This window comes from Centroberyx gerrardi, chromosome 4, assembly GCF_048128805.1.
Source record: "Centroberyx gerrardi isolate f3 chromosome 4, fCenGer3.hap1.cur.20231027, whole genome shotgun sequence".
NCBI lineage: Eukaryota > Metazoa > Chordata > Actinopteri > Beryciformes > Berycidae > Centroberyx > Centroberyx gerrardi.
This window is the reverse complement of record NC_136000.1, coordinates 30,626,785-30,653,746: the sequence shown is the minus strand read 5'-3', so window position 1 is coordinate 30,653,746 and position 26,962 is coordinate 30,626,785. Positions and strand designations below refer to the sequence as shown.

Here is a 26,962-nt window from a genome sequence, read left to right as displayed (position 1 = left end):
TGAGTGGGTAAGTGAGGGACCCCATGTTGACTGCTGGCTTGTTTAAAGATGGACACTACCTCCATCCCTCTTTGGTTTTACACGGGAAACTGTAGTAAACATACCACACAGAGAACTGAACTGTTGCATTACATAACAGCAATACTGTTATCTCAATTTGCAACAAAAACACTAACAAACTTCAGAAGCTGTGTGTGTATGTGTGTGTGCAAATGTAATGAGGGAGTGGCGCTGATGGCCCTTTCCTGTTGTGCTGAGTGTCCCGCTCTTCTTAAACACACACACACACACACACACACACACACACACAGGACTGAGATACATAGGAAATGGCTTGTGTGGAGGACATACTGTACTTCCTGTCTGTTGGAAGATGATTTCCTGTTTCCTGTCTGGGGTTTTGGAGGGAAGATGTGCTCATCCCCAAGCCATTTGTTGCCATAGCAATGACAAGAGGTAACGAGAGAGGTGGGGAAAGGAAAACACACACACACACACACACACACACCTAGGGAAATTCCATTATTTTGAAATCTGTGTGACAACACAGTTCATTCTGAAGGGAGGGTGAAGCAGAAAATTAATACCCCGGTAAACTGACATGTACACACATGTGTACACATGCACACGCACACACACACACACACACAAAAAGGTGAGCTGTATAATCTCATTACTTGCTTGTTTGGTTACTTGAGTGAGTGTGTGGGTGTGTATTTTATGTTATTTGTATGAGTGTGTATGTGCACATCCATTACTCTGTGTGGTTGTACAGTATGTGCGTGCGTGTGACTATCCACTAATTGTGTTTAGGTGCGTGTGTGTGTGTGTGTGTGCGTGTGTGTGTGTATGTGATTAAGGCTCTGCTGTTGGAGCTGTCAGAGAGTCAGTGCAGGATTACTCTCATGTCTCTCTCTCTCTCTCTCTCACACACACACACACACACACACACAGTGTACACAGAGGTACTGATATTTAACGCTTGTGCTCTCATAGAAAGAGACAGACTTCACTTCAAAGCCTTTCAATGTGTGAACATGTACCTTTCTTGCTTTCATCCACTAAATATTAATACCAAACTAGCAAACTGTAACTGAGCCTTGTTACCTTCATCTTTGTGTTATTAGTAATGGGGTTCAACCAATATGTGTTCTTAAAGGCCAGTGGCAGATATTCAAAATCTTTAAATCTGACCATATTAATGTCCAAAAAATGACAAGTATTCAGTGCAGTAGTAGAAAAGCATCTGAAACAGCATTTACACCACTGGACACTAAAAGTCTCCATTAAAACCCAGGATAATAATAACATAAAAAGATATTCTTGTGTGGAATCTCATCAAAATCAGAGGTGGGCGACACTGACTGGACCACATCCCATTTTTAATAAAGGGATTATACCGGCCCAATATATCAGTAAAATAATATATCGGTATAACTAATTTCTATGTGCATGGATAGTTGTATACCTGGGGCCAGGGAGCAGCGGGTTGGGGGACGACGAGCTCTCTTCTTCCTCTGCTTGCTCCTCCTCTTTTGTATTCTGGCTCTTCAGATAACCCTTCGCTTCTCTGGAGTCCGCTGATACCTCTTTAGTTACCCTGAAAGAGGGAGAGAGAGAGATAGAGAGAGAATATTATATATATGAAGATAATGATGGATGGGAATCAATGTCTGTGGAGAGAGATTACTTCAATGGGCTTCATTATAGGGTCAGACTGATATATGGGGCTGATATTGGTCTTCAATTTCAAATCAGATGTGGTCCAGTCAGTGTGGTCCATCTCTGATATGATGGAGGTTCCTCCCTGATCACAGCTAGTCAATATGTTTTTATTATTATTTTCATATCAGATGTCTGACCAGAGGAATTATTCCAGTGGTGTGGAGGATCTTACTTAACCGTCTGTAAAACCTGCAGTGAAACCTGCCTCACTCTGCCTTAAGAAGCTGCTAACACAGCTACAACTATTTCATTAGCATGACTTTCAATGGAGAGTTTTAGTGTCCCATGATGGTCTAAATGCTGTTTCAGAGGCTTTTCCACCCTGACAAGAATACAGTTCTGGGGGAAACACTGAATAGTAACTTATCTTTTCCCCTGCCTCTATTTTTACAACTTTTTAACTTGCTCTGATCTAAGGGACATTGCATTTTTAATGTACAAAATGTTCTATATGAATGAAATTTGACTGACTGATTGATTGATATAAGTATCGCCTTCAGTCAAACTCTAATACCAAGTAAATTTTATCAAAAGACACCTCTGATGTAAAAATCCCCACTTTCGACTTAAAGAAACCCATATCAGTGGAACCTGACTGTACATGCATGTATGGCATCTTGGGTTGCTCCAGGGTTTTGTCGTTTTTCATCTTGAAACCATCTTGTCTCATCATTGGACCCAGGCTCATTAAAACATATTACCACTCTACAGGCGTGCTGAGCCCATTCTAGATCCAAACCCCATAGTTTAAAAAAACAGGATATAGGCTAGCCTCTCCCACTACAGACATGCTATATAAAGGGCACCCACACACACTCACACACACACACACACACAGTATGAGATACATATCTGTCGGCCCCTCCAGATTAGTGTTAGAGAGTCGGGCTATATGAGGAACAACCGCTGCATCCTCTGGGAACATCAGCATTACACATTAAACCTCCACAACCACTCGCATCCATCACGGCGGTAGTGAAAGGCTTCCACTGCGATATATGCTAATTATATGCAGCCATAATTACACAGAGCAGACGGCTCCATACATAATGAGGTAGAGCGTTTGGAGAGGACGAGTGTGACAGTCACAGACAAGAGACGGATATCTGTGAGGTCCATAGAGAATGAATTGGAAAAGAAAGCAATCTCAGATGATTTTCTGGGCAGTGGGGTTCATTTTCTAGTTTGGGGCTTATAGGACTGACTTTATTGGACATAAATGTTCAGAGAAATATCGTCTATAATGTTCAGGTTGTACGTTAGAGCCACCAGCATCTGTTATGGCTGTGGGGATGAGTTACCACTATGAAATATATACTAATCATACGCTTTCGTAATTACACAGCACATCGCTACGTACATAATGAATCAGAAAACTTGTACCCAGAATGATATTCTGGTTCTGAATAAAGCCTAGTCGGATGTAAACATTTTGGGCGGGACATTGCATATTGCTAGCTAGCATCCATCATGGCTGCGGTGATGTGGCTTCCTGTGTGATATATGTTCGTCTTATGCTGTGATAATTACATAGAGTTTGCGTGGGAAATATTCAACAGCCTGCGCGGCTCCGGTTAAAGAGACCGTACTGGTGAATGAGAGTCTCGCTCGTTCGGAAGAAACGTTAATCATGCGCTGCGATAATTACACGGGTGCTGTTGTAAAGATATGACTGCAAAATGAGAGATGGTCTCAGGGGCTGTTAAAACTATTCAGATTGAGAACTATATTAAATTAACACAGTCTCGGCATGGGACCAGTGTGATGTTATGAGTGCCATTTTGGGGGCCAATCAATAGGTTAAAACATGCTGGTCAAACTCATTTAGGACCTTTCGACCTCAGTATGGGCCTATTCTGATTTCCCTGCACAACTTTGCGCGCTATTTATTCAGAAAATGTGAATGCAGACCTCTCAATGTGTATTTTATGCTGAAAATGTCCAGTTTCCTTACATGCACAGCAAGTGATTTCAGCACCACAAGTTGGAAAAAATTAGATATTGCAGTCTGTGCCATGATTCCAGTTCCATTTCTCCCAGTTGTCTCCTTTTACCTTTCAAGAGCAAAAGGAATGCTTAAGGAAGATAACTGAACTGATTAAAAATGACGTTACTTTTAAAAGCCCCTAAAAGTTTGCGGATCTTTGCATGTAAATTAGTCAATCTTTCCATGAAAGTCATTTCGAATGACCCAAATCCTGCAGTTGCTGGGCGACCGTCTGTTGCCGCAGCGCCCTGCCTTCCTCCAGCGAGTTTGCCTTTGATCGCGATCCAAACATCTCTCTATTTGTATTTGATTTCCTCCAAATCTCTTTGACACCGGGACCCGGCATTAACTTGTTCCAACATGTAATCCCGGACATCAGGTATCCAGGCAGGATTCCCCCTCACCTTTTATCCCCAATGCATCTGGCAAGACTTTCTAGGCAATGCTGAACCTTTTTAGCATGGGTAATTGGGTGACATCTGAACATAATTGGGCTAAATCCTAGGCTGACCTACCTGTTTAGTCAACCAACTGGTAAGCCTAACGTGAAAGTGGAGAATCAGGGATCAATCATAATAAAATAAGACAAATTGTGGCCAGGCAGCAGTCAAAACGTGCAATGTTCGGCCAAATTGTTACAGATCTTCTTCAGAAATTATAGTGATTAATAGCTGAAAGTTTTATGGAGTTAGTGTCTGTATTGAGACGATACTGTGGGATGTATGCAGAGAAGACAAAGCTTTAGAATCAAAGAAGTTGCTTGAATCATTTTGCGGGCCAAGTGTCCAAATGATAACTCCTCATTTCACAGATGGTGTTCTGCTGTAGTGATTGACTATGTCTTCCTTTCCCAATGCACTCCACCAAAATACAGTTCCTGATGCCACATCTGAGGGGCCTTTCAATTCCCAACAGTGTCATAAAGTGTGGACACCTGGGGGTGCCATCCCCTTTCAAATCACCCAGTCGTTTCCCCTGATGACATAAAGAATTCATTTCACTTCAATTCACCCTTTAGTTAAGACAGGAGAAAACATTTCACAGCTTTATATGGTGCTGCGAAGTCTTTTCTGCGGCTATTCTCTCTGATGAAGAAGAACCATCATCACCCATTCAGTTGGCTTTGGCAAATAATGATAGAGCTGAGGCACCATTTTAAAGCCTTGAATTGATTGAATAGATTAAATTGCTGCAATAACATACTATTACAATCATTCATACTGACAGAGTAAAACTCCCAAATGGATTTGATTATGGAGCTCTACCCCCATCTAGTGTTGGGGATTGGGATAGTACCAGGCAGTGTTCGGCCTATCCTGATGTCCCCATGCTCTTTCCTTAAGCACCGTTTGTGGCAGGATTTCAGTCTGAACTAGAATGAGCATCATCTCAGTTGATAATTGTGAGATTTGTAAAATCTTTGTCTTAACAGTCAAAAGTTTCCACTATAAATGGTGAAATCCTGAGCCAAAACTTGTAACTATGTAACCTGGATCAGAACTGAGTTATCCACATATTCATGATCTTTGAATGTTACTGCATGCTTGTGTGATTTTTTAAAGAACCGTTTGGGGTTTATATAAAGAAAATAACAGTTCTGCCAGATGGTATGTCAAATCTTTGATGCTCAGGATCTATCACCCTGTTAGAAAGTGTTGTGTAGCCTAATCATGCACATAGGTCCTGTGAGCTGCTTTCTATTGGCATTCATTCATTATTTTCTCTCCTCGTTGCTTTTGATGGAAAACGTACCAGTCTACCATCTAGCAGAAAGTATTTTTACAGGGAATCAAGCCTGAGAAGTCTCAACATGTCTCTTGTTTAAGATGCCAGGCCCTACAAAGTACCTACTGCAAACCTTAAATGTGGTGAGGATGAATTAAAAGCCATACCTCACTTCCTCTCCAGCGAAATCAAACACCTTCGTGATGGTGACTTTAGCAGGTTGTGGCTCTTTAGTTTCTGCACACGGCAGAGAAACCTTCGATACTGAAGAATCGGCCTGGAAGAGAGAAAAAGAGAGATATCACTCTTAAGTTTCAATTTGTCACTTCCACCTGCACTGAGAAGATTTCCCGCTAGAGATAACATGTTTGTATGTATATCATTTTAAAGCATGACTTACCTTGTTGAACATTACATATCCCATACTGAGCAAGTAAAAATAAAATATGAAATTGACAAAATGCTTTTTTTTATGCATGTATGTAATTTTATGACCTGCCTCATTAAACGTGAATATTGCATTATCGATACTAGTCATAATTTGCCTGGGCTAGTAGAAATATCACTCTAATAGGCTAATGGGCTAGTGCCCAAAACCCTTAAGTTAAACACAGGTGTTTGGGTTTAGAACATAATACCTTCTATATGTTTGGGTTGAGAACACAGTACCTTCTATATGTTTGGATTTATAACAGAGTACCTTCTGTATATATCTAGAACATAGTACCTTCTGTATGTTTGCATTTATAACAGAGTACCTTCTGTATATATCTAGAACATTGTACCTTCTATATGTTTGGATTCATAACAGAGTACCTTCTGTATATATCTAGAACATAGTACCTTCTATATGTTTGGACTCATAACAGAGTACCTTCTGTATATATCTAGAACACAGTACCTTCTATATGTTTGCATTTATAACAGAGTACCTTCTGTATATATCTAGAACACAGTACCTTCTATATGTTTGCATTTATAACAGAGTACCTTCTGTATATATCTAGAACATAGTACCTTCTATATGTTTGGACTCATAACAGAGTACCTTCTGTATATATCTAGAACACAGTACCTTCTATATGTTTGGATTCATAACAGAGTACCTTCTGTATATATCTAGAACACAGTACCTTCTATATGTTTGGATTCATAACAGAGTACCTTCTGTATATATCTAGAACATAGTACCTTCTATATGTTTGGATTCATAACAGAGTACCTTCTGTATATATCTAGAACACAGTACCTTCTATATGTTTGGATTCATAACAGAGTACCTTCTGTATATATCTAGAACACAGTACCTTCTATATGTTTGGATTCATAACAGAGTACCTTCTGTATATATCTAGAACACAGTACCTTCTATATGTTTGGACTCATAACAGAGTACCTTCTGTATATATCTAGAACACAGTACCTTCTATATGTTTGCATTTATAACAGAGTACCTTCTGTATATATCTAGAACATTGTACCTTCTATATGTTTGGATTCATAACAGAGTACCTTCTGTATATATCTAGAACATTGTACCTTCTATATGTTTGGACTCATAACAGAGTACCTTCTGTATATATCTAGAACACAGTACCTTCTATATGTTTGGACTCATAACAGAGTACCTTCTGTATATATCTAGAACATTGTACCTTCTATATGTTTGGATTTATAACAGAGTACCTTCTGTATATATCTAGAACATAGTACCTTCTATATGTTTGGGTTTAGAACATAGTACCCTCTCTATGTTTGGGATTAGAACACGGTGCACTCCGTATGTTTGGGTTTAGAACATAAACTCTGTATGTTAAGAACATAGTACTTTCTATATATTTGGATTTAGAACATAGTACCTTTTTGTATGTTTGGGTTTAGAACATGGTACCTCTGTATGTTTGGGTGAAGAATGTACTGCCCTGTGTATGTGTAGAAAATAGTACCTTCTGTGTGCTGCTAGACTGTGGAGCAGGTATGGGGGCTTTGGGTTTTGATCCAACGTCACTCAGGAAACTGGCCCACAGGTCATCTGATTTCTTCTTCTGTTTCACTTCTTCATCCCCCGCTTTCTTACTGGTTCTTTCCACCGTCTCCAGCTCTTCATACGGCTGCTGCTCCTCCTTCTCCTCCTCCGCTCCGCCTCCATCCTTCTCGTCCATCTTCAGACCTCCTTTTTTCCTCTTTCTGGAGGGATTTTCGAAACACCGTTATTATCAACAAAATTGCCATATGTATCTGCACCCAAAAGCCAAATGTACACACAGTTTAGTTTAATGGTTGAAACAAGGCAGCAATTTCAGCTACCTGGGTGGGTACTTAACAAGTCAAGTTAAGAAAAACCTGGATTTTGAATGATTTTGAATGATTTTGATGATGATTGCTAGTGGCTACTGGTAAAATGCTGGATTTACCCCAGTGGCTGGAGCTAACATTTTGTTTCAGGCCTCATGTCCAGTGTTTATTGTGCAATTTTTTGTCACAGTGGGAAAATTGGGGGTAGTTTCAGTGTGGGAAGCAAGGTTTATTCTAAGACAGAAATGTCTCCTATTTGTTAGTTATTAGGGTGAGACCGGTATATCAGACCTATATTGGCCACAGGCAGTCAGTGTCGTCCACCTTTAATATGATGCAGTTTAATTACATATTTAATGTAAAATTTAACAATATTACACTGATTGTCTATGGGAAGCCCTTAACCTCAATTGATTCTATGTGACATTTTGATTGCAATCCACACAAGCATGCAAGTAAATGTTTTCTTCTTCTTCTGTTGCTGTTTCAGAAGCTTTTCCACCTTGCCAAGAATACAACTCAATAATAAAACTGAATAGGCTACTTGTAATTTGGGGGAATTTTTTGGCATGAAAATGGTCAAACATCATAACATTGACTATTGGCAAAAGATATTACCTACCAACAGCCAAAAAACATTGGCCTTCAAAAAGTCATATCGGTCAAAGCCTAGTTATATCACAATATACATCATAACTGTACAGTCACAGCCCTAGTTGTTTGTTTTGGCTGACCAATGAGCCCAGGAGCGTATCTGTTTGTAATACTGTGTTGATCTGAGGTGGATAATTCAGCTTTTTGCCCTCAACACACTTGGTCAAATGTCACATGAGGCCACTTCCCACCTCATGCTGATGTCCTTCCCTTTCCTCTTCTTCGCCTTCTTCTTGGTGACATCATCAGCGTGTGGCACGCCGTCATTCTCATCCAGGGGGTCTTCCTTCTCACACTCATTAATGTCATCCTCGCTAAGGTTATCATCTGAGGGAAGCATGGACGTCAGTTGGGTATAACATGTTGTGAAATTAAGAACCTTTGCCTAAGTGACTTCAAAATTGAGTTTGTAGTTTTGATCAAAAATCAAGGAAAATTTCCCAGAAATCTATTTGGAAGCCATATATATAAAACAATCATATCAGGGAGCATTCAGGCCCAATTTTCTGATACTTGCTGATACTTTGGTAACATAAATCTAATTATTTATCTCACTGATCAAACAATAATATCATGTTAGCCATCATCAGTCATTGTTCCACTTACTCCACAAATGTAATGGATATGACAGGGGAGAAGTTTTGGTGAGAAATGATATGGAGAGAAAGTCACACCAATCTCCATTCAAAAATCCTGAAGTTGAATGCTTCTTCACTTACCGGCAAACGTACACACTTTGTAAACTTTGACTTAAGAGCTTTTAGGATTCAATAGCACCCACTCTTCAATTCGGCGTACATCCAAAACACCAAGCCGCGGCTACTTCGTTAAAATCGCAACTTTTACCATCGGTTCGCCAGTTATTCCCTCAATCTTCTTCCCCCAAAATACACGACGGGGGCGGTAGCGAGCAGCGTGCACCAATTCTAAAAGTTGACATTTTATTAAAATAAAATGCTGCTTGGTGGATCAGTAGCATGCCGAATTTGCCAGAAGACTCTAAGGTCTTAAGTTATGTTCTACGAGATGTACGTTTGCTGATACGCAAGGCAGTATATCTGTTTTTTAATGACGTTTGGCGTACGGTTCTCTCCATACAAGCGAGTAACGCGGGTTATAGGTGCTGGATGATGTTTACAGTAGAGTTTTTTGTTGTTGTCTTTTTTTAGTACGGAACCTTAACTCGGAACCAGACTGGTTCACTAAGACATATAGAACCCACCAGATATCTCCCTGCGACCCTACGTGGAAGATAGGCTAGTTTACAGTATTTAGCCGTACAGTGCTTATAAACCTCACCTGAAGGGACGTAGTCTGCATCTTCATTAGACGAATAGCCGTCGGAATCATAGTCGGAGTAGTTCATCATTTTAGAGTAAAAACTTACAACGCTAAACGGCGTTAAAGCAGAGCTGCAAAGCACCGGTGTGTCTCCTAGTGCTGCTTTCACAACGTTAACACTCGCTGGCTACAATTCACAGCTTTTTATCAAAACAGTAGAGGTAAAGTAAAATGTAACCCTTTCAATTCTGTTTCATTTACAGTCAAATTCAGCGTGGGGAACGTATGGAACAGTTCACTAGCCTGTCCTTTGTATTTTCTTTTTTTACATGGGAACAGGTACCTCACTTCCTGCAGCGACAACGGCAAGCTCACATGTCCAAAATTGTTCGCTTAGTGCTTCTGTCGTATGGTCGTCAACTTGGTTCTTCTTCTTCTTACAGAGGTTGCGGCAGCTTAAATGCATCTCGGCATAATACTGCCCTCCACAGGATGATAACAACTCCAGCATCCTCAGTCTTGCTTAAACTTATACTTAATTTCTTTTAACAACATGTTAACAAAAGCATCTGCATCTTCATTCCCTTCTATGCCAGTATGACCAGAAACCCAAGTGCAACCTTTTTCTACCAAGTTGATGTAGGAGCAATGCCAATTCTTATAAACTGATGAACTGATCTGACGAGACCTGAAGGACTCAGTACTGAGCTTGAGGCAAGACAAGAACCTTCCCACTGAATGCCATTAAGACAGCGTACATCCCCACTGTGTATACACATTTGATGTACGTGTACATATTGTGACCAAAATAGTCACAATTAAATAAATACATATGTGTCAGTCATTATTATTAAATAATATTATTTCAGAATTATTGTTTTCATAATAACATGACTATATTTAATTGTAGTTCACTTCCCCACAGAATCCCGGCAGCTGCCAACAGCTCCCAGCACTTCAGCTACACTCAGCTAACAGGTAGGTAATTGTAGGGAAATTGTTTGCTAACTCTAGCTATGTTTAGCATGCATTCCTACCTATGATTCCTACTATGGATGTCAATTTTGGGTAATTGTTCTTGGCCCAACATCTGTCATCGACCCTCGTTATTAACAGTTAACTAGGGAGATTATTAGGCTACTTCCTGGCTCTATTGAGTGCACTGATTCTTGTATTGATTAATACCTTCTACCATGACAGACGTTACTGTCTTCTACTACGATTCCGTTCTATTCTACCACAACTCTAGTATTTTTACTGTAGCTCTACTGTCATATAGTATGACTCTACCCCACTGATGTTGACCTGGCTTCTTCTGTGTGTATGTGTGTGTGTGTGTGTGTGTGTGTGTGTGTGCAGTGAGCTAGAGGTTTTTTGTGAAACCTCCTGGAGATCTGTCCTCTCTGTCCTGTCTGTCTGAGGAGCCCAGGCCTGGACCGAAGCCCCCAGTCTGAGCAGAGCAGAGTGCTGGGAGCTCCTGTTCTTCTCCAGCAGAACCTGATGGAGTCGGTAGGAAGAGGGACCAGAGCCCGTAGGCTTTGTGGAACCGATTAATTCAATATTGATTTGTTAGGCTAAATCTAGTCAGGATTTTAATAGTAATCCTCGGTTTTTTCAGTGTGACCATGGCATCCCTCTCTGTGAAGTTCTCAAGACTATTCTTGATGAAACTACCTGATTAAGCCTTCGTTTGACATTTAGTCAACTGAGAGTTCCCTGTCTGTTTTACCTTGCATCTCAAACAAATGAATGGAAATCACGATCAAAACAAAACATTTAATTCATGCATTGACTTACCTGCTATAGGTAAAATCACTGATCTCCTGGTAAGTGAATGTCCACAGGCTGCAGCAAGGATCCTGTCCATGTGTGTGACTACTGCCTGGTGTACAAGCCAATCATGGGACATTTGGCATCTGTCAAATTCAGCTGAAACCACCTAGGTTTAGGCTAGTTACTGTGGGTGGGAGTCTCGAAACATTTTGAAGCAGTTTACCTGTTTGCTAGTTTGTTTACCTGGCCTCTGTCAAAAGTCCAGCTAGTTTCAACTTTTTTAACAGACTGATATTTTCACGCACTGATCTCTATCGATCCATGCCATCCAGCAACGCACAGGTCTCACCGAAGTACATTCATAACTAGTAATTTTTATGTAGTACAAATGCACATGTGAACGCCACCATATTGCGGCGTAAAGAGCGTGTACGGTAATTAGGCACCGCAGTGCGCACTGGGCACAAACAGCCCGGCTGCCTCTGACTTGAGTCCACTTGGATCCATGGAGCTAGTGGATTTTCTAATAAACCATCTTCCATATTAAACTCTTAACTACCTGTGCTATATGTGCTGCCTTGGAATGAGAGGACGTTAAATTTGACTGTTACTTTAGTGTGCCACCTTTGGCTTAGGATCTTTTTAGAACTGCCTGGGGGATGAAACCTTTCTTAGCTTTCATGTGCAGACTGGGAGAAGAGCTTCATTTTTGTAGCAAAACACTGGGATCGGGTTACTGGTAATTAACACATTAAAGACTGCACGACTTTTTGGGAGCCAATATATGAAAATCATCTCTGTGTCTCTGGTGCATAAATCTACCTTGTGCGCTTGCTAACGCTTTAGCATACAATATGTTAAAGGACAATCCAGCGTGATTTGAGTGTATGCTAATTTTTGACTTTTTTCATCCCTTTAATGTTGACTGTTTTTACATGCATGTGCCACAATTAAAAGATATTTTAAAATCAGTTTTGCCATACCACTCGGGCTCATTCACTCCCATTCAATTCCAAACAGCATAGAAAACAACTCTGGAGACTTAATTCAGTCAGTAAAGGTAATCCATCACTGTGAATGAGAGGCTGCCAACTGCGTTTTACAAAATTGCTTCAGAACGATAATATCAGGCTATAAACTTTTAAATTTTTAAAGAAGTTCCGTTCACGGTTTCATATTAGTGTTCAGGAACACTGCAAGAGCTAAGACGAGACAGACTTACCACCGTTTTCTACTTGTAAACAAATATACCACTTCCGGGTCATTACATGTCCGATTTCTGCATTTTCCACTCCAAAATAAAACTTTTAACCACTAGAACACAACAACTACAACAACTTAAATCTGGAGTCAATCAGATTTAAGTTTCGGTCGGTCGGTCGGTTGCATGCAACACATGCAATGAGTCATATTTTGGGCTCAAACATGGGAGAGTCGTACACTTTTATTTTAACACAATACGTTCTTCAAACACAAAATGTTTTATGGTTTAGTACAATAGCCTTTTACTGTAATGTCTGACAAGGTTGGAGAACACTTTGGGAGGGACCGCGCCTCCATGCAGAACATTTCAAGATCCTTGATATTCTTAGGTTTGCGCTTGTGGACTGCCCTCTTCAATGCAGACTGCAGATTTTTACTAGGGTTCTGGAGACAAGATGGTCATTGCAAAACATCTATTTTGTGTTCCCGCGACCATTTCTGTGATGATTTTGATATATGTTTAGGGTCGTTGTCTGGTTGAAAGGTCCTTCCACGGCCAAGTCTCAACCTCCTGGCAGAGGCAACCAGGTTTTGGGCTAAAATATCCTGATACTTAGTGGAATTCATTATGCCATCGATCTTAACAAGATCTGGACCACTAGCAGTAAAACAGCCCAAAGCATCAAAGATCCTCCACCATATTTTACCGTGGGCATCCGGTGCTTTCCCTTGTATGCAGTCGTCTTTTGTCTTTTGTTTTTGATGGTGTGCATGGCCAAAAAGTTCCATTTTGGTCTCATCTGACCACAACACACAATTTCAATTGTAGTTCTAGTGATGCTTGGCAAAGTTCAGGCGCTTCAGTTTATGGGTTGCACTCAGTAAGGGCTTCTTTCCTGCAACCCTTCCAAAGAGCTGGTTGACATGGAGCAGGCGTCTAACTGTTGATTTTGACACCTCAGCATTCCACTCAACTGTGCAACTTTTTGATTATTGCCCTGACTGTGCTTAGTGGTATTTTACTATCTGTCTCCTCTGAGTTGAAAGCTGAAAAGACACAATTTCCCCACGGGAATCTCATAACTGTGACTTACTGAAAACAAGGACTGTTGGCTTCAGGTGAGTTGAGCACGATTTGGGCTAAAAACTCAATAACCATCATTTTCATGCTGATGTTCACCTCCCACATCTGAAACAAGAAATGGGATGCACCATTAAGATTTGACATAATTACAGGATCAATCTAGTGTTATGTGATAATTTACTCCAAACTGAGTCTTTTCATGATCTTGGTCTTACCAGCGTGAGGAGAGGCTGGACACTCTTATCAAAACTCTCGAGATCAAACCTCCACAATCTTCAAATGGAAAGAAAACAGAAGGTTCATCTTAACTGTTGCTCTATTTTCTTCTCATTAGTAAAAGATTAGCTTAAAGGAATAGTTCACCCAAAAATGAAAATTCAGCCATTATCCACTCACCCCCATGCCAGTAGGAAATCTAGTCCATACAACAGATGGACAGACAGAAAAAAAATAACGGAAAATAACCATAAAATGGCTTTATGCAGCTCTTACAGCATAATCCAAGTCTCTTGAAGCCAAAAGATCCCAAAGTGACTTGAAAAGACCGACATTTACACCATTATTTAGCTGAAATCGCCACTCTAGCTGTTATTTCAAAATACGTCACGTGTGCGTGCACCCTGGCCTTGATAGGTAAGACTAGCTCGAATTAGCAGAAACAAGTCTCGTGTATCACTGATACATGAGACTGTATCACCAACTACGAGATGAATCGTGACCATAAAACATTTGATTCGGAGCAAAAAAAATTGGAAAACAGAAAAAAAGGCAAAGTTTAGTTTTGTTTTGTTTTTTTCCCGTTTTCCAATTTTTTTTTTTTTTGCTCCGAATCAAATGTTTTATGGTCACGATTCATCTCGTAGTTGGTTGGCTTGGTTACAGGCTTAAAACTCTTTATATAAGGATTTTCTGAAACGTCAATGGAGGAATGAATGGGAAATTCACTTCCTGGAACCGGAGCCGTTCAAAAGTGGGCGGTCGCTGTTGAGCTCTATAGGAGAATAATGAAAAAATACTTACATACTTTACATTGCTTCACAACACTTTCCATGTATCATGGCCCTTATTCCTCCCTCTAACACATTACACTGAATTGATTTATTAAAAAGTAACTTTTACTTTGAGTATATTTTAAATGAGCTACTTTTCTTTGTAATTGAGTAGGTGTTTACACCAGTGATTTTCCTTCTGCTTAAGTAAAATATCAGCAGACGCTTCCACAAAATTCAGCGTCACGGGGCTGTTCGACTCTTAGTCTTGTTATGCTATGGATTTATAAAAACAAAATCTCAATCTTCATCACTTTAGCGTTCTGGCTAACTCTGCTAACTTCAGTATGTAAACAAATCAAGTTTTGCTTGAAGTCTCACAGGAAGAGAGATCTTCTGCCATTGAAAGTGCATTATATTACTGTAATAGAATTTTAGGCCTATTTTACCAATCCCCTAAACAAGCCTGGCAGGTTTACATTGCCATTAAAATTAGCCAGCGTTAGAGCTGACACAGGTTCTCATTTCCTCACTTTTAGGATAACGCTAGTCGCCTATAATTACTTAACATACTGTATACTAAAGCATTAGCATGTGCACCAGTGCAGCAGACCAGTGGTTCAACCACTGGTCTAACGCCATTGGCCCGATCGTTTTTCCGATCAAGAAATGGCTGTTGAATAGAGCAACACCAGACTCTGAATCACTCGACCAAATCTGGAGCGTGGGCGGGTCAGGGGTCTGGAACCAGGCTAGGACTGGATGCTTCTTAATCACAGTATATCTAATCCACACTCATCTGAGCCACACATACTTAAAGCCACACATACTTAAAGGACTAAAAGTGAGATTTAGATTATATTATTCTTGTGCATATATTTTACGATAATATGTGCATTTTGCAATGTATTTCATTCTGGTAAATGACTGCATTTCCTATGCTAAGTTTGAAAAGAGGATTTTATTTGCAACATGAATATTCATGTTAAGAATACATAATAGGGATTTCTGTGCACTCCTATCACTGACAATTGGTTTTCAAAGTATGCTGTCTAATGTCACTTGAATGACACTTCAATGATAGATATTCTACACCTGTACGGCAGGTGGCACACTCCTACAAATTTTAAGTGAAACTATCTGCCACTTGAGTAGGAGTTGAGTATGAAACTTGGAATTTCATGAACATTCGCATTTTAACACCGCATTTTTTTCGTATTTTTTTCCTTTTAAGTAAAACAATTTTTGCTGCTTTTATTTCAGCCCAACTTTAAGAGCCACATAATCACCACCAAGAAATGCCTGCCCATCAACAGCTGTGGGTTTTAACGTTAAATGCCTCTCACAAAGACAGTGAACCATAAGTACGCTGAATCTATCTGCAGAGCTGTAAGCAACAGAGAGAGCACTGCACTAACACTGTCAAGTGGAGCCAAAAAAACAATCTATGCACTGTACTGTAAGATGCTTTGGACAGAAGCGTCCACTAAAAGGTACAAGCCAAGCCCATTTCCACTCACACTGTTGATCCAGGAGATGTAGGCGCTGACGCAGGTGAAGGACGGAGGGCTTCTTGGGGTAGTTGCAGCCCATGCTAGAGCCGAAGCTCACCACACCGTGGACGTCCCAGGAGCCGTCAGGGTTCTGGCAGTTCAGGGGGCCACCAGAGTCTCCCTGAGGTGCAACAGAGCCAGACATGATGTTCAGGCAAAGGATGGCAAAAACATTTAGAAATTGTACATATATAATAATCATTATGGCACTGTGTAAAACTATTCTAAACTGTAAGGCTGGTATATTTTCACAGGAACTCCATTTCTACATTACATGAGACTGTAGAATAAAATGTAAGTGTTGTGGGAAATGAATATGACTCACGTTGCAGCTAGCCAGCTGTCCATCTCCTCCAGCACAGATCATGTTCTTGGTGACCAGGCTGCCCCACCAGTCAGGCTTGGTGCAGTTGGAGTGGCTGACCACAGGCAGGAGGGCCTGCTGCAGGATGTCAGCGATGGGACCTCCAGCTGTGGAAAAGAACAAGGCATTCAAATTTAGCGCTGTAGTCAAGACCACCTTAATGGAGTCCAAGTAAATTCCAAGACCAGGTCCAGTTGGGTTTAAGTCAAGACCAGATCCAAAGGGTGTTGAGACCAAGTCAAGGCCAAGACCAAAATAGGCAATAAACAGTGTCTTTCCAAATGTAAAAATAAAGCTTAAGTAGTTTCTTAAGGATCAACAGAGATGATAGCTCTGGACTATACCCTTCAACATCCAACTAATTAATGTATTTTTTAACGTCATTTGGCCCATGGGGCAAGACCAGCCTCAGAGCCAGGAAAAATAATCGATTGCAAAGGATTACCCAATCAGCAAATAGATCCTGCCCCATTCACTTTGACTGGTAGACTGCTGAGACATTATGAAAAGTGACATTATGAAATGAAAAGAGTCATTATGAAATAAAAAGAGCAATGAAAAAAGAAAAAGGGAAATAAAAGAACCACTTTGAAAAATGTAATTCTGAATAATATCATGTAATTGAAAATAAAAGCCATTTGAAAAATAAAAAAAAGTTTTTATGAAATAAAAATACAACTAAATATAGTCATGTTATCATGAAAACAATAATTATGAAATAATATTAGTATTATAATTTTTAATTAAATAATAAAATCAATCAATTATAAAATTATTTACTGATGATATTATATATTTCTGTATTTATTTATGTAATTATTTATTTTACTGACACATATTTATTTATTTCATTATGACTAATAGGGTCCTCCATATGGGACTACAAAAGCTGATCCTGTTGCATGTTTCTGGATCTTTTGACCCATCCTTGTAGTAGTATTTATCAACTGAAAGCTGAACTGTCATTAGTAGGAAGCTCGTGTCTTCCATCTTTCCCAGAGGACTGGAATGCAGCATTTTGGCGGAACCGTGACGTCAGACCAAGTCGCGTTGACAGCTAGCTTAGTATTAGCAGCTAGCCAGATGCTAGCTAGCTAGCCTAGCGTCAACATTGAGTCCTGGCAAATCCGCCATCGACTCTCATGGTTTTTACACGTTTATTCGCCGTCTTTCACCCATGCATGGTCCAGTCTCCGTGTAAGACATGCAGGACAGGTATAACGAGATAGGCTTTGTCCAGCAAATACTCAGTTTGAATTTAGTGCCGAGGAAAAGTGGCACCGATCGAGGCAACGACACATCTCTCAGCGACTTCTCAGGTAGGCTAATGTTTGTTAGCGTGTTAGCTGCTCAGACTCGGTCTCGTATTGCTGTAAATACCTGGCTGAAATAGGAATGAAAACTCCAAAAAGTTGTGCCCAAAGAGTGTTTTTAACTAACAAGGTAGATAAGGTTTAACATGGCTGTTCTTGCTTCTCTACACTATTTTGACGCTAGTTTGGACATTAGCACTGTTTTGTTTTGGTTGCAGTCGCTAAGCTAACTTCCTGCTCCAACATGATTGTTGCTTTATTAGTCATTTTACTGAGCCTCTACAAAGCAATGGACAGTAAACGTATAGGAAAGTATTTTTATTTTAAAGAGTATGTGCAATGAAAATTATACCCGAGAACTGTTAGACAGATTTGGGTCTTAAATAAGTTTGCCTTGCATGCATTGTTAATTTTGGCCTGTACTTTTCCATGTATTTACACATACTGAAAAAATGGCTTATGATGTCCATTGCTTGTGTAGAGGTACAGCATATTACAGTTGCTAATCCTCTGTCTTAAACTAGCCTTCTAATTTGGTTAGAGAGGCATAGTAGTTGTGCCAGTAGAGGAGATTAACATTACAGATTAGCGTGTGTGTGTTTTTTGTTTATGTAAGGGGAAAACCTAACAATACATGAATATCGATGTCACATTGCATTCTCAATTGTGTGTACTGGATATTGGATCTTTCTTCAAAAAGGAAAGCCTCCAGTTTGGGGGAAATTTACTTCCCATAAAGGTTCATTGACATTTAGTTCTGCTGGTTGGGGCCATGGATGGAGTTTGACTTCATCCTGCTGTTCAGGAAACTATTATTGGAAGTTGTTTAGCAGTGTGTTTGTGTATGGTGACATTATCATCTTGGGAGCATCATGATGGAACAGTGTTCTCACCCAAGGGTGCTCCTGGTCCTGTAAAATAGCCTTGTATATCTTGTCCGTTACACAACCATGCAGATCAATCGTCTAGTCTAGTTTATTTATATAGCCCGTTATCACAGTCAAGTCTCAAAGGGCTTTACATACCATCGTATATATGTGTCATATACTATATCATACCCCCACTAAAGTGTTACATATGTACAAAAGAGGGAAAAAAATAGATTTATAAAACCGTGCGTATGCTTTTCATCACACAAGTTTCCCTTTATAGTGGGCAGTGAACTTGTAATTCTTGCACACATGAATGAGCCTCACGTCTCACCCCACTAAGTCCAGCAATTAGCCATAAATGCTTAATGAAATACCCGTCATGAATATTGATATGCATTTAAACGTGCTTGTCATTTGATTCTCTTTATGTGAGAAAGTGGCTTGACGCCAAGGAGTGCATTGCTGCTCCCCGACAGAGTGTCAGTGTCATTATTAGAAGTCTGTGTCATTTGATATGAAGCATAAGAAATTAAGTAAAAGGTCATAAGCACATTTTACTTTATTTCACTGCTTTGCCATTGGAGTTGCCATTTCTTAATGTGTCCAAAATGTGTGTACAGGGCTGCAACTAACGATTATTTTCATTACTGATTAATCTATCGATTGTTTTTTCTATTAATCATTTAGTCTATAAAATGGATGGAGTTTCTGCTCTTTACACCAGGTTCCTCAAACTATGTGTAGATTCCCCACTGAAAGGTTATCTACATACAAAAGAGGAACAATGTGTATGGCAAAAAATAATAACTTGTAATTCTTGTATACGTTAATGATTAGACAAATCATTTAGTCTGTAAAATTTAAAAAATGACAAATGCACAATTGCTTACTTAGTCTGACCAGCAGCCAAAAAAACCCCAAAGTATTCATTTTATAATGATATAAATTTGCGTGGAAAGTGGCGTACGCATCTTTCAAGCACCGATTTGTGCGTATGTAACATTTCTAAATGAGGCCCCAGGTTATGCGTCTTTGTGTGTTGGCTTTGTGGAGGGAGTGTAAATGGGAACGAGTGAGGAAAATGAGAGTGACAGCGAGGAATGACCTATATGGCGCAGTATGGTTTTGTTTAATTATCGGTCACAGCAGGTGTGTTTTTCCTGCGAATCCCCACACAACAAGTACACTTGAAGGTAGAGTTTCCCGCCCCGACCGAGTGGGAAACTGATGAAGCTGATGAAATGTGAATGACCAAGTGAAAGCATCTGAACCCAACACCTGTGTTTGTCCAGAGATGTGGTATGGAGTGTTTCTATGGGCAGCCGTCTCCTCTCTGGTCTTCCACCTCCCTGCAGCTCTGCTGGCCCTCGCCACCCTGCGCCAGCACAAGGTGGCAAGGTTCATGCCCATCGCCATCCTCCTCATGGGCATAGTGGGACCAGTGTGTGGAGGAGTCCTCACCAGTAAGTCTTCTGCCTGTGTGTGTGTGTATGTGTGTTTAATCTATTCAAATAATGTACAACATGTTTTTGTTGCGTGTGTATATATGTTAGTAGGCTATCTTTTAGCTGCAATGCATTTATGAACGTTTCAATTAGCAAACTTCTAAGTGGTTAACCACTTAAGTCTCATACTCTATGAACTACAAGCTAATGACACTAGCATCGGCTAAGTTGCTCCTGCAACATTAGCTGACTATTATTCTGCCATCTGATTATCGCTACTTTGGTGAAATATAACAAATATAGCAAACAGCTGATTACAAATACATTTCTTCCTCAACATACAACATCAAGTCCATGACTCGGTTCATGCTGGTATTGCCAGTACCGACTGTTTGACCAGTACAATGCACTGCATCATAGGCACAATCAATCACCGTCATTGTAGTTCACTAACAAGTTTTTTATATGAACTACATCAATAAGAAACACCAGCTTAGCACATCACAGCACGCAAAATGAATTTAAAATAATTATGCCCAGATGTAATCAGTATATTGGAAATTCTTGAGTTAAGGAAAAATCCACTCTAAAACACTAGCACTGTTTAAAAACAGCTATTGGAGATGTACCTTTAATTTCTTGGCCCATTTTGTTGGTATATTTGTTTGGTGTATTTTTCTTATTCCCGTGGGTAACTGGCCAAACGGAGATGATGTAACGTTACATCCAGATATCTCCAGCAGCTACAGCGTTGTGTAATATCAGAAAATGTTTCAGGAAGTAAAACATAAGCGGTAAACGTCAGGTTTTGGTGTCAGGTTTTGTGTCAGAATCAAAGAGCGAGGGCTTCTTTCTAGAGCCGCCATTTTGCACCAAGAGACGTTCAACAATCATACAGGGAGAAATCCATCGGAGAAGAGGAGAGAGACCAATTTCTCTACTAATAGGGGCAGGAAATAGACCAGAATGCAATCCAGCCACAAGACATGTTGTGTGTTGAGTAAGGGGTATGACTGCAATCAAAGGCACGCCCGAGTGTTCACAAAGTAGTTGGCTAGGTGGCTGTGTTTCTATGACCATACACCCATCTTTGAATGAAAGCAACAAGTTCAACAAGTTCTTTTTCAACACTTTTTCTGGGTGTTATCAAAATTCTGGGAAATGTAGTGAATTGTAGAAAAAAAGTAAATTACAACACTTCATCATAAAATAACTCTGGAATGCATTGATCACAGACTGATGATACATAACAGTGTAAAAGGATCTGTAGGTAATTTTTTATTTCTCCCCCCAAGTGAAAAATGACACACTGACATTTTCACTGAAACTGAGTGCTAAATTTGAGTTGGCAGCCTATCCAGAGTACGGCTGAAATGCTTTATACTACATACTAGGGATGCAAATTTTAAGAAATTTACTTAAATCGATCGTCAGTCACGTTAATGACCAATTAATTGATTAATCATTATGTATTTTGACATAGAAAATAGAAAATGCGTGTTTTTACACCTGTCTTTAGGCCTACTCAAGTTAATCAACAGTATAATTCAAAAGATTAACTAGTCAGGATTAAAAAATCCCGACAACGGACCTCTGTGTTTCCCACCAGCTGAAAATGTACTTTGTTTAGGGTTAATTACTTGTCTTTACTTTGTGTCCAGTGGAACAATGGAACCCAACTGGTGGAATATGCAATGAAGTGTCTGCAGAATTCTGTGTATTTTCAACCTGGGCTTTATTTTCCTAGTTAAAAATTTTTAGTTAAAAATTTTTGTCACGTACTTCACTTTAGAATTGTACATATCTTCAGTTCTCTGGGAGCGCTGCTATTCGGACCAAAGCAGTCACAAAACAGTTGAACCCAAAAAGCGATTAAAACTCGTCCTTTTCATCACATCATATCAGCAGAAAAACTGATTTTGTTGCTTCAGTTTGAAAGCGTTCTTAATGTGTTTTACTCATTGGAACACCCACATAAAAAATCATTTGTATTTCTGAATTTAAAATCACTGCAGCAGATTCTTCTCGCTTTTTGTAAGTACAGTTGATTGTATTAGTGTGAATATAACTGATCATTTTAATTTTTAATACATTGGGCTGTCAACATTGGTGGATTTCCTGCTATGTTTACTGATTGCGTTTACACACTTCTGTGTGATTCATGATGCCAGCTGGGACATAACGGAGCCCATAAAACATTCCCATGTATCCAACTTGTAATTACTAAGAGATTAATGGAAACAGTTTTCCCAGGCATCAGTTCATACAGAAAATGCTATATAGCATGAACTATATAGCATTACATTACATTAATACTTGAAATGCTAATACTGCAGTATACGCAAATTTCAGCTAATGGATAATCGGAAAATTGGATGTAGGCATGTCCCATTACAGTGAGTGTTATTATGTTGAAAGGGCATGTTTTAATCGCTTTTTGGGTTCAACTGTTGGAGAAGGTGTAGCCCACTGGGTGTGCATTTGAGATCAGCGCTCCCTGCAAACTGGAGGCTCAACAGTGAAGTAAGCGACAAACTTTTGAACACAATCGCCATAATGTCAAAAACTGGTATAATAAGACCCAGACTGAATATAACCAGCATTATCCTTTAAGCAAAGTGGACATAATAGATGGACATGCTATGAAATATTCTAGATAAGAGTGAAAAGAGATTTTTTTTCTAATGTTATGTGGTTTTTGTGTGCAGGTGCAGCCATAGCCGGCGTGTACAAGGCGGCAGGGAAGAGGATGATCTCTCTGGAGGCACTTGTTTTCGGTGTGGGGCAGTCCTTCTGCGTCCTCATCATCTCCTTCCTCAGGGTACTCGCCACCCTCTAGCAGTGGGGCGTCCTGCCTGGTTGGACCTAACGCTACCGGGGCAGTTTTACCCCCTGTCAGAGCTTCTGCTGATGGGACCCGAGATTCACGTTTTACCCCTCTGTGGTACAAGACGAGAACCCCCGGCCAATCACTTCACTCCTAGGATACGTACAAAACAATGGGAAAAGGCCCAGGAAATGATGTCATTATACCGAGGGGCCGGGACCAGAGCTGTTTAAATTCAGAACAGAACGAACGAGCAACATACAAATTGAATTAGAACTGCTGCGTTGGGCACCGAGCCCATGTCAGCCTGTTGAGTCGGTGATGTTATTGACTCATCCTTATGATGCTCAACCTAGGACAACTTAATGCTACATTCACGTCATATGGCAAGTTAGTAGATAGGAGCTTCCAGTTAAAAAAAAAATACCGTTCATCTCAGCTTTCAGGTGGTATACTTGGGAACTCGGGGTTTGGCGATAGACCCCGATGTCTCCAAATTCCTGAATACTGACATCACCAACAAGGAAATCCCTGTAGTCAGGGTCAGTGTAGGGAATGATATATTCACTTCAAATAAAATCGACAAAATGAACCCTTTTCATTAGGGATGGGATGATATGCTTATCTCACGATGCGATTCGATATGCAATATGGGGTTCACGATTCAATACAACCACGATACGATGTAATAAATAAGTTTAATGACAACAAAGTCTGACTGAGCAGAATTATGTTTGTTTCTGAGCCACAAATCTTTCTAGCAATGCCTTTGGCTCACTAGAAAGTAAACAACAATTTAGAAATGTTTTTACAAATTGCAAATAATATAATTTGGATGGAGAGCTTGTGAAACTGTGATGGTCAAGCGTCTCATTTGTGATTACTACAGCAGAATAAAATGAAGCTAATATCACAATTCATTTTTCTGCAACACGATACGTATTGTTGCGTTTTTGTATCGCGATATATATTGAATATCGACATATCGTCCCATCCCTAATTTTCATCTCATCGGTCATTTTCTGATCACAGCTTAAATTGCCATGGCAGGACACAACTACTTGCTGGATTTTTGGTTTGTGTTTGACATTGCAGTGTTTTAGTTTGCTGTACAACATGAAGTCAAATGTCTCATCACTAAGTGCATGTGTGTTCAGTGTGAAAATGCTGATCAGATGCAAACCAAAGCCAACAGAAAACGTCAGCCATGGCATCTTGGCGGCTTCGAGCTTGTCTGAACGTGCGAACGCTTCCCAAGTTGTTGCTTTTAATCGGCGAAATCGCTCGGACGCTTCTTCCCATGTGACGTGAATGCAGCGGGACGTCGGCCTCCCCCTGCGGCGGCGGGTCGCAGGGTCGCAGTAGGATGGAGTTATCCCTCCGGGGGTGACAGTGGCCTCTCAGGGGCAGTGCAACCATCGGAAGACTCTTCCCTCTCTACGCGTCTGTCGCTCTCTTTCACTCTCTGACTTAGTCTGGCAACAGTTTCACTCCCGCCAAAAGACTACATGCAACGAAAAGGAGAGACAGAAAGGCAGGCGAGCGGACTGTGACGGGACAGGAATATGACGGATATATGCAAGATTTTGGCTTTTTTCCTAGAGGCCTTAATTTATATTTTATAACTTCCAAAGTGGTGTTTATTATCTTCAGGGCTCTCTCTTTCTTTTACACTCTCTTGTCTCTCGCTGCTCCCCTTTTTTCCTCCTCTATCTATGTTGAAGTCTGATTGTCTGTTTATTACCGCTGATTTCAAATCCGTCACCAGCCCCTACCACTTATTCCCTTCTTGATTTTACTGAATCATTTTGGTCAAGGACACAACTGTTTTTTTCAGGATTTAAGATAGGGGTATTTTTTTGCACACACAAGTCCCATTTATTTGTTATGGAGATTCCAATTTCCCCTAAATTCCTGCTTTTTTTGTTTTATCCTGATCACATCCTTGAGATCTAATACAGTCTAGATTGTCTTTATCGGTTATTCAGCTCATTTAGGTTTTATCAGGTTGTGTCCAGAGGGAATGGAGCAGAGGGTTGAACCAGGATAGTCAGATTGGTAAGCAATCAGTAAAGAATCATAGTGAATGATAGGACCTTTCGCAGGTTTGGTAAGGTATATTTTTGTGATGGTGTATCGAGTTGTGCGTATTCTAATTTATTTTGGGTGGATACAACTTCACTCTGGGTGAAATGAGAAAACTAAACTATGCTAGATACTGTTAGCCGGTTACTCCAGGTCTTAGTAGGTTTCCTGTCATTATGACCAAACAAGAATTACAAATGAGTACATTTGTGTAAGTTCTTGTAATATTTATGGGGTATACAAATTCACAAATTCCTGGGTGACTGCTTTTGAGTTGCTTTAGCTAGCTGATATGTGCTTTTGAATTTGCATTGTGCATATATACTTACGACTTATATATACAGATGTGGGCAAAATGGAAATTTAATACGTTTTGTTGTTTGAAAAAAGATGGAGCGTTTGATTCAACTTGCAAGTGTCGTGTCCACTTGTGTCCACAGCTGCTCCTTAGTAACTACTTAAAATAGCTGAAACCATTTCCAGATATATAGATATATATATGTCCACGTATGGATTCATGCCCATATCTGTCTGGGCTCACTTCTCAAGGTTATTTGATTTGATTTGATATCAAATTTTTGTGTCTTTGTTTTGTCGGAAAAGCTGCTTTTGTCAACACTGTATCGGGCAATTTCCCATAAGTATCTTGACACCAAGATCTAGAAATTGACTTTGGCCTGAGCTGCCCATATCTGTCCAGTCAGTTCCATCGGATTTGGGTATAACGTCAACCTCTACCAAAATCATCTTCTCCGATTGACGTTTTTTAACAGCAGACACTGGGAAATCCAGGCAGAATATGTGGAGTAGAGGTTAAACTCAGTTTAATTTAGATTACACCCAGAAGTGATCAAAAGCTTCATTACAGCTAGGCTTGGGCTGATATTAGATAATATCGAATTCACAAAATACTGTGATATTTTCGAAAATGTGTTTTTTCCCCACCGAATGCACTAAAGCCTCCTAACTTCCTGAATTTCTAGATTATTATTATTATCATTATTATTAATAATAATAATAATAATAATAATAATAATAATAATAATAATGATATATAATAATTATTATAAATAGCCTAGAAATTTGATGTAATTTATAAGAAATTAAATAAAATGTACAAAAAAAAAAAAACCTGGGGGGAAAATACGTCTGAACCCCCCGCAAACGGCGATAATATCGTATATCACGATTTTTGGCGGGACAGTATCGCAATATTACATTTTGGATATCGCCCAAGCCTAATTACAGCTTCATCCTGTTGCAAGGTTGACATTTTCTTTTGAGGTTAAGATTTCAGGTTTATTTGGGCATGACACTCCCATTCTTTTCTAATGGAGATTTCTTGTTTTCCCGTATTTCCTCTGTGTTCCTGCTGCTCTGCATCACCCTGATCACATTCTGGGTTAAAACATGCCCAAATACTGTTGTGTTTTTTTCCCCACTGAATGCACTAAACTCTGCTAACTTCCTGAATTGCAGCTGAAGAGGTTTCATCCCTGATCTGTTACCTTTCACATTTTGTATTTTATTTTATTATTCTTCATCAAGCACTTGTCAATTGTGCCATTTTGGCACTGAATGACCCAAGAAACAGCATGTTAGCATTGCTAGCCATTCCTCATTGAAACCAGAAGGTACCAATACCTGACAGCTAGTTAGTCAGGGAGTGTTCTGGTTTTTATTTTTTTTATTTTTTTTCTGTATCTCCCACAACGGGACCAGAGCTTAGTGGAGAAAAATAATGGGCTGAAATTCAAAAGAGCAAGATATCGCTTTTAACATCAATG

At 39.8% G+C, this 26,962-nt stretch overlaps 3 protein-coding genes across 4 annotated transcripts in view; 1 reads left to right on the top strand and 2 right to left on the bottom strand.

The window, feature by feature from the left end:
• The window catches only part of cfdp1 (craniofacial development protein 1), a 39,994-nt gene extending 30,006 nt beyond the window's left edge, over positions 1-9,988 (bottom strand). For both annotated transcript variants that reach the window (XR_013504345.1, XM_078282989.1), the window contains exons 1-5: positions 9,686-9,988; positions 8,578-8,713; positions 7,384-7,624; positions 5,605-5,714; positions 1,469-1,600 (exon numbers count right to left, since the gene is read on the bottom strand). Coding sequence is in view for 1 of the 2 variants with exons in the window: in XM_078282989.1 (XP_078139115.1) it covers positions 1,469-1,600; positions 5,605-5,714; positions 7,384-7,624; positions 8,578-8,713; positions 9,686-9,755 (689 nt within the window). In the remaining variant the exon portion in view is untranslated. The remainder of the gene's footprint in view (positions 1-1,468; positions 1,601-5,604; positions 5,715-7,383; positions 7,625-8,577; positions 8,714-9,685) is intronic.
• Positions 9,989-16,091: 6,103 nt separating this feature from the next.
• On the bottom strand, positions 16,092-17,134 carry LOC139928861 (chymotrypsin-C-like). The gene is given in 5 exon segments (XM_078283288.1): positions 16,092-16,103; positions 16,237-16,275; positions 16,277-16,390; positions 16,595-16,740; positions 17,089-17,134. Coding segments are annotated over 5 exon segments (357 nt in total).
• Positions 17,135-17,759: 625 nt separating this feature from the next.
• On the top strand, positions 17,760-23,158 carry tmem170a (transmembrane protein 170A). Its single transcript, XM_071921548.1, has 3 exons — positions 17,760-17,952; positions 20,111-20,281; positions 22,972-23,158. Exons 1-3 carry the CDS (start codon positions 17,838-17,840, stop codon positions 23,100-23,102), a joined length of 417 nt encoding a protein of 138 aa, XP_071777649.1. The 5' UTR covers positions 17,760-17,837; the 3' UTR covers positions 23,103-23,158.
• Positions 23,159-26,962: the final 3,804 nt, after the last annotated feature.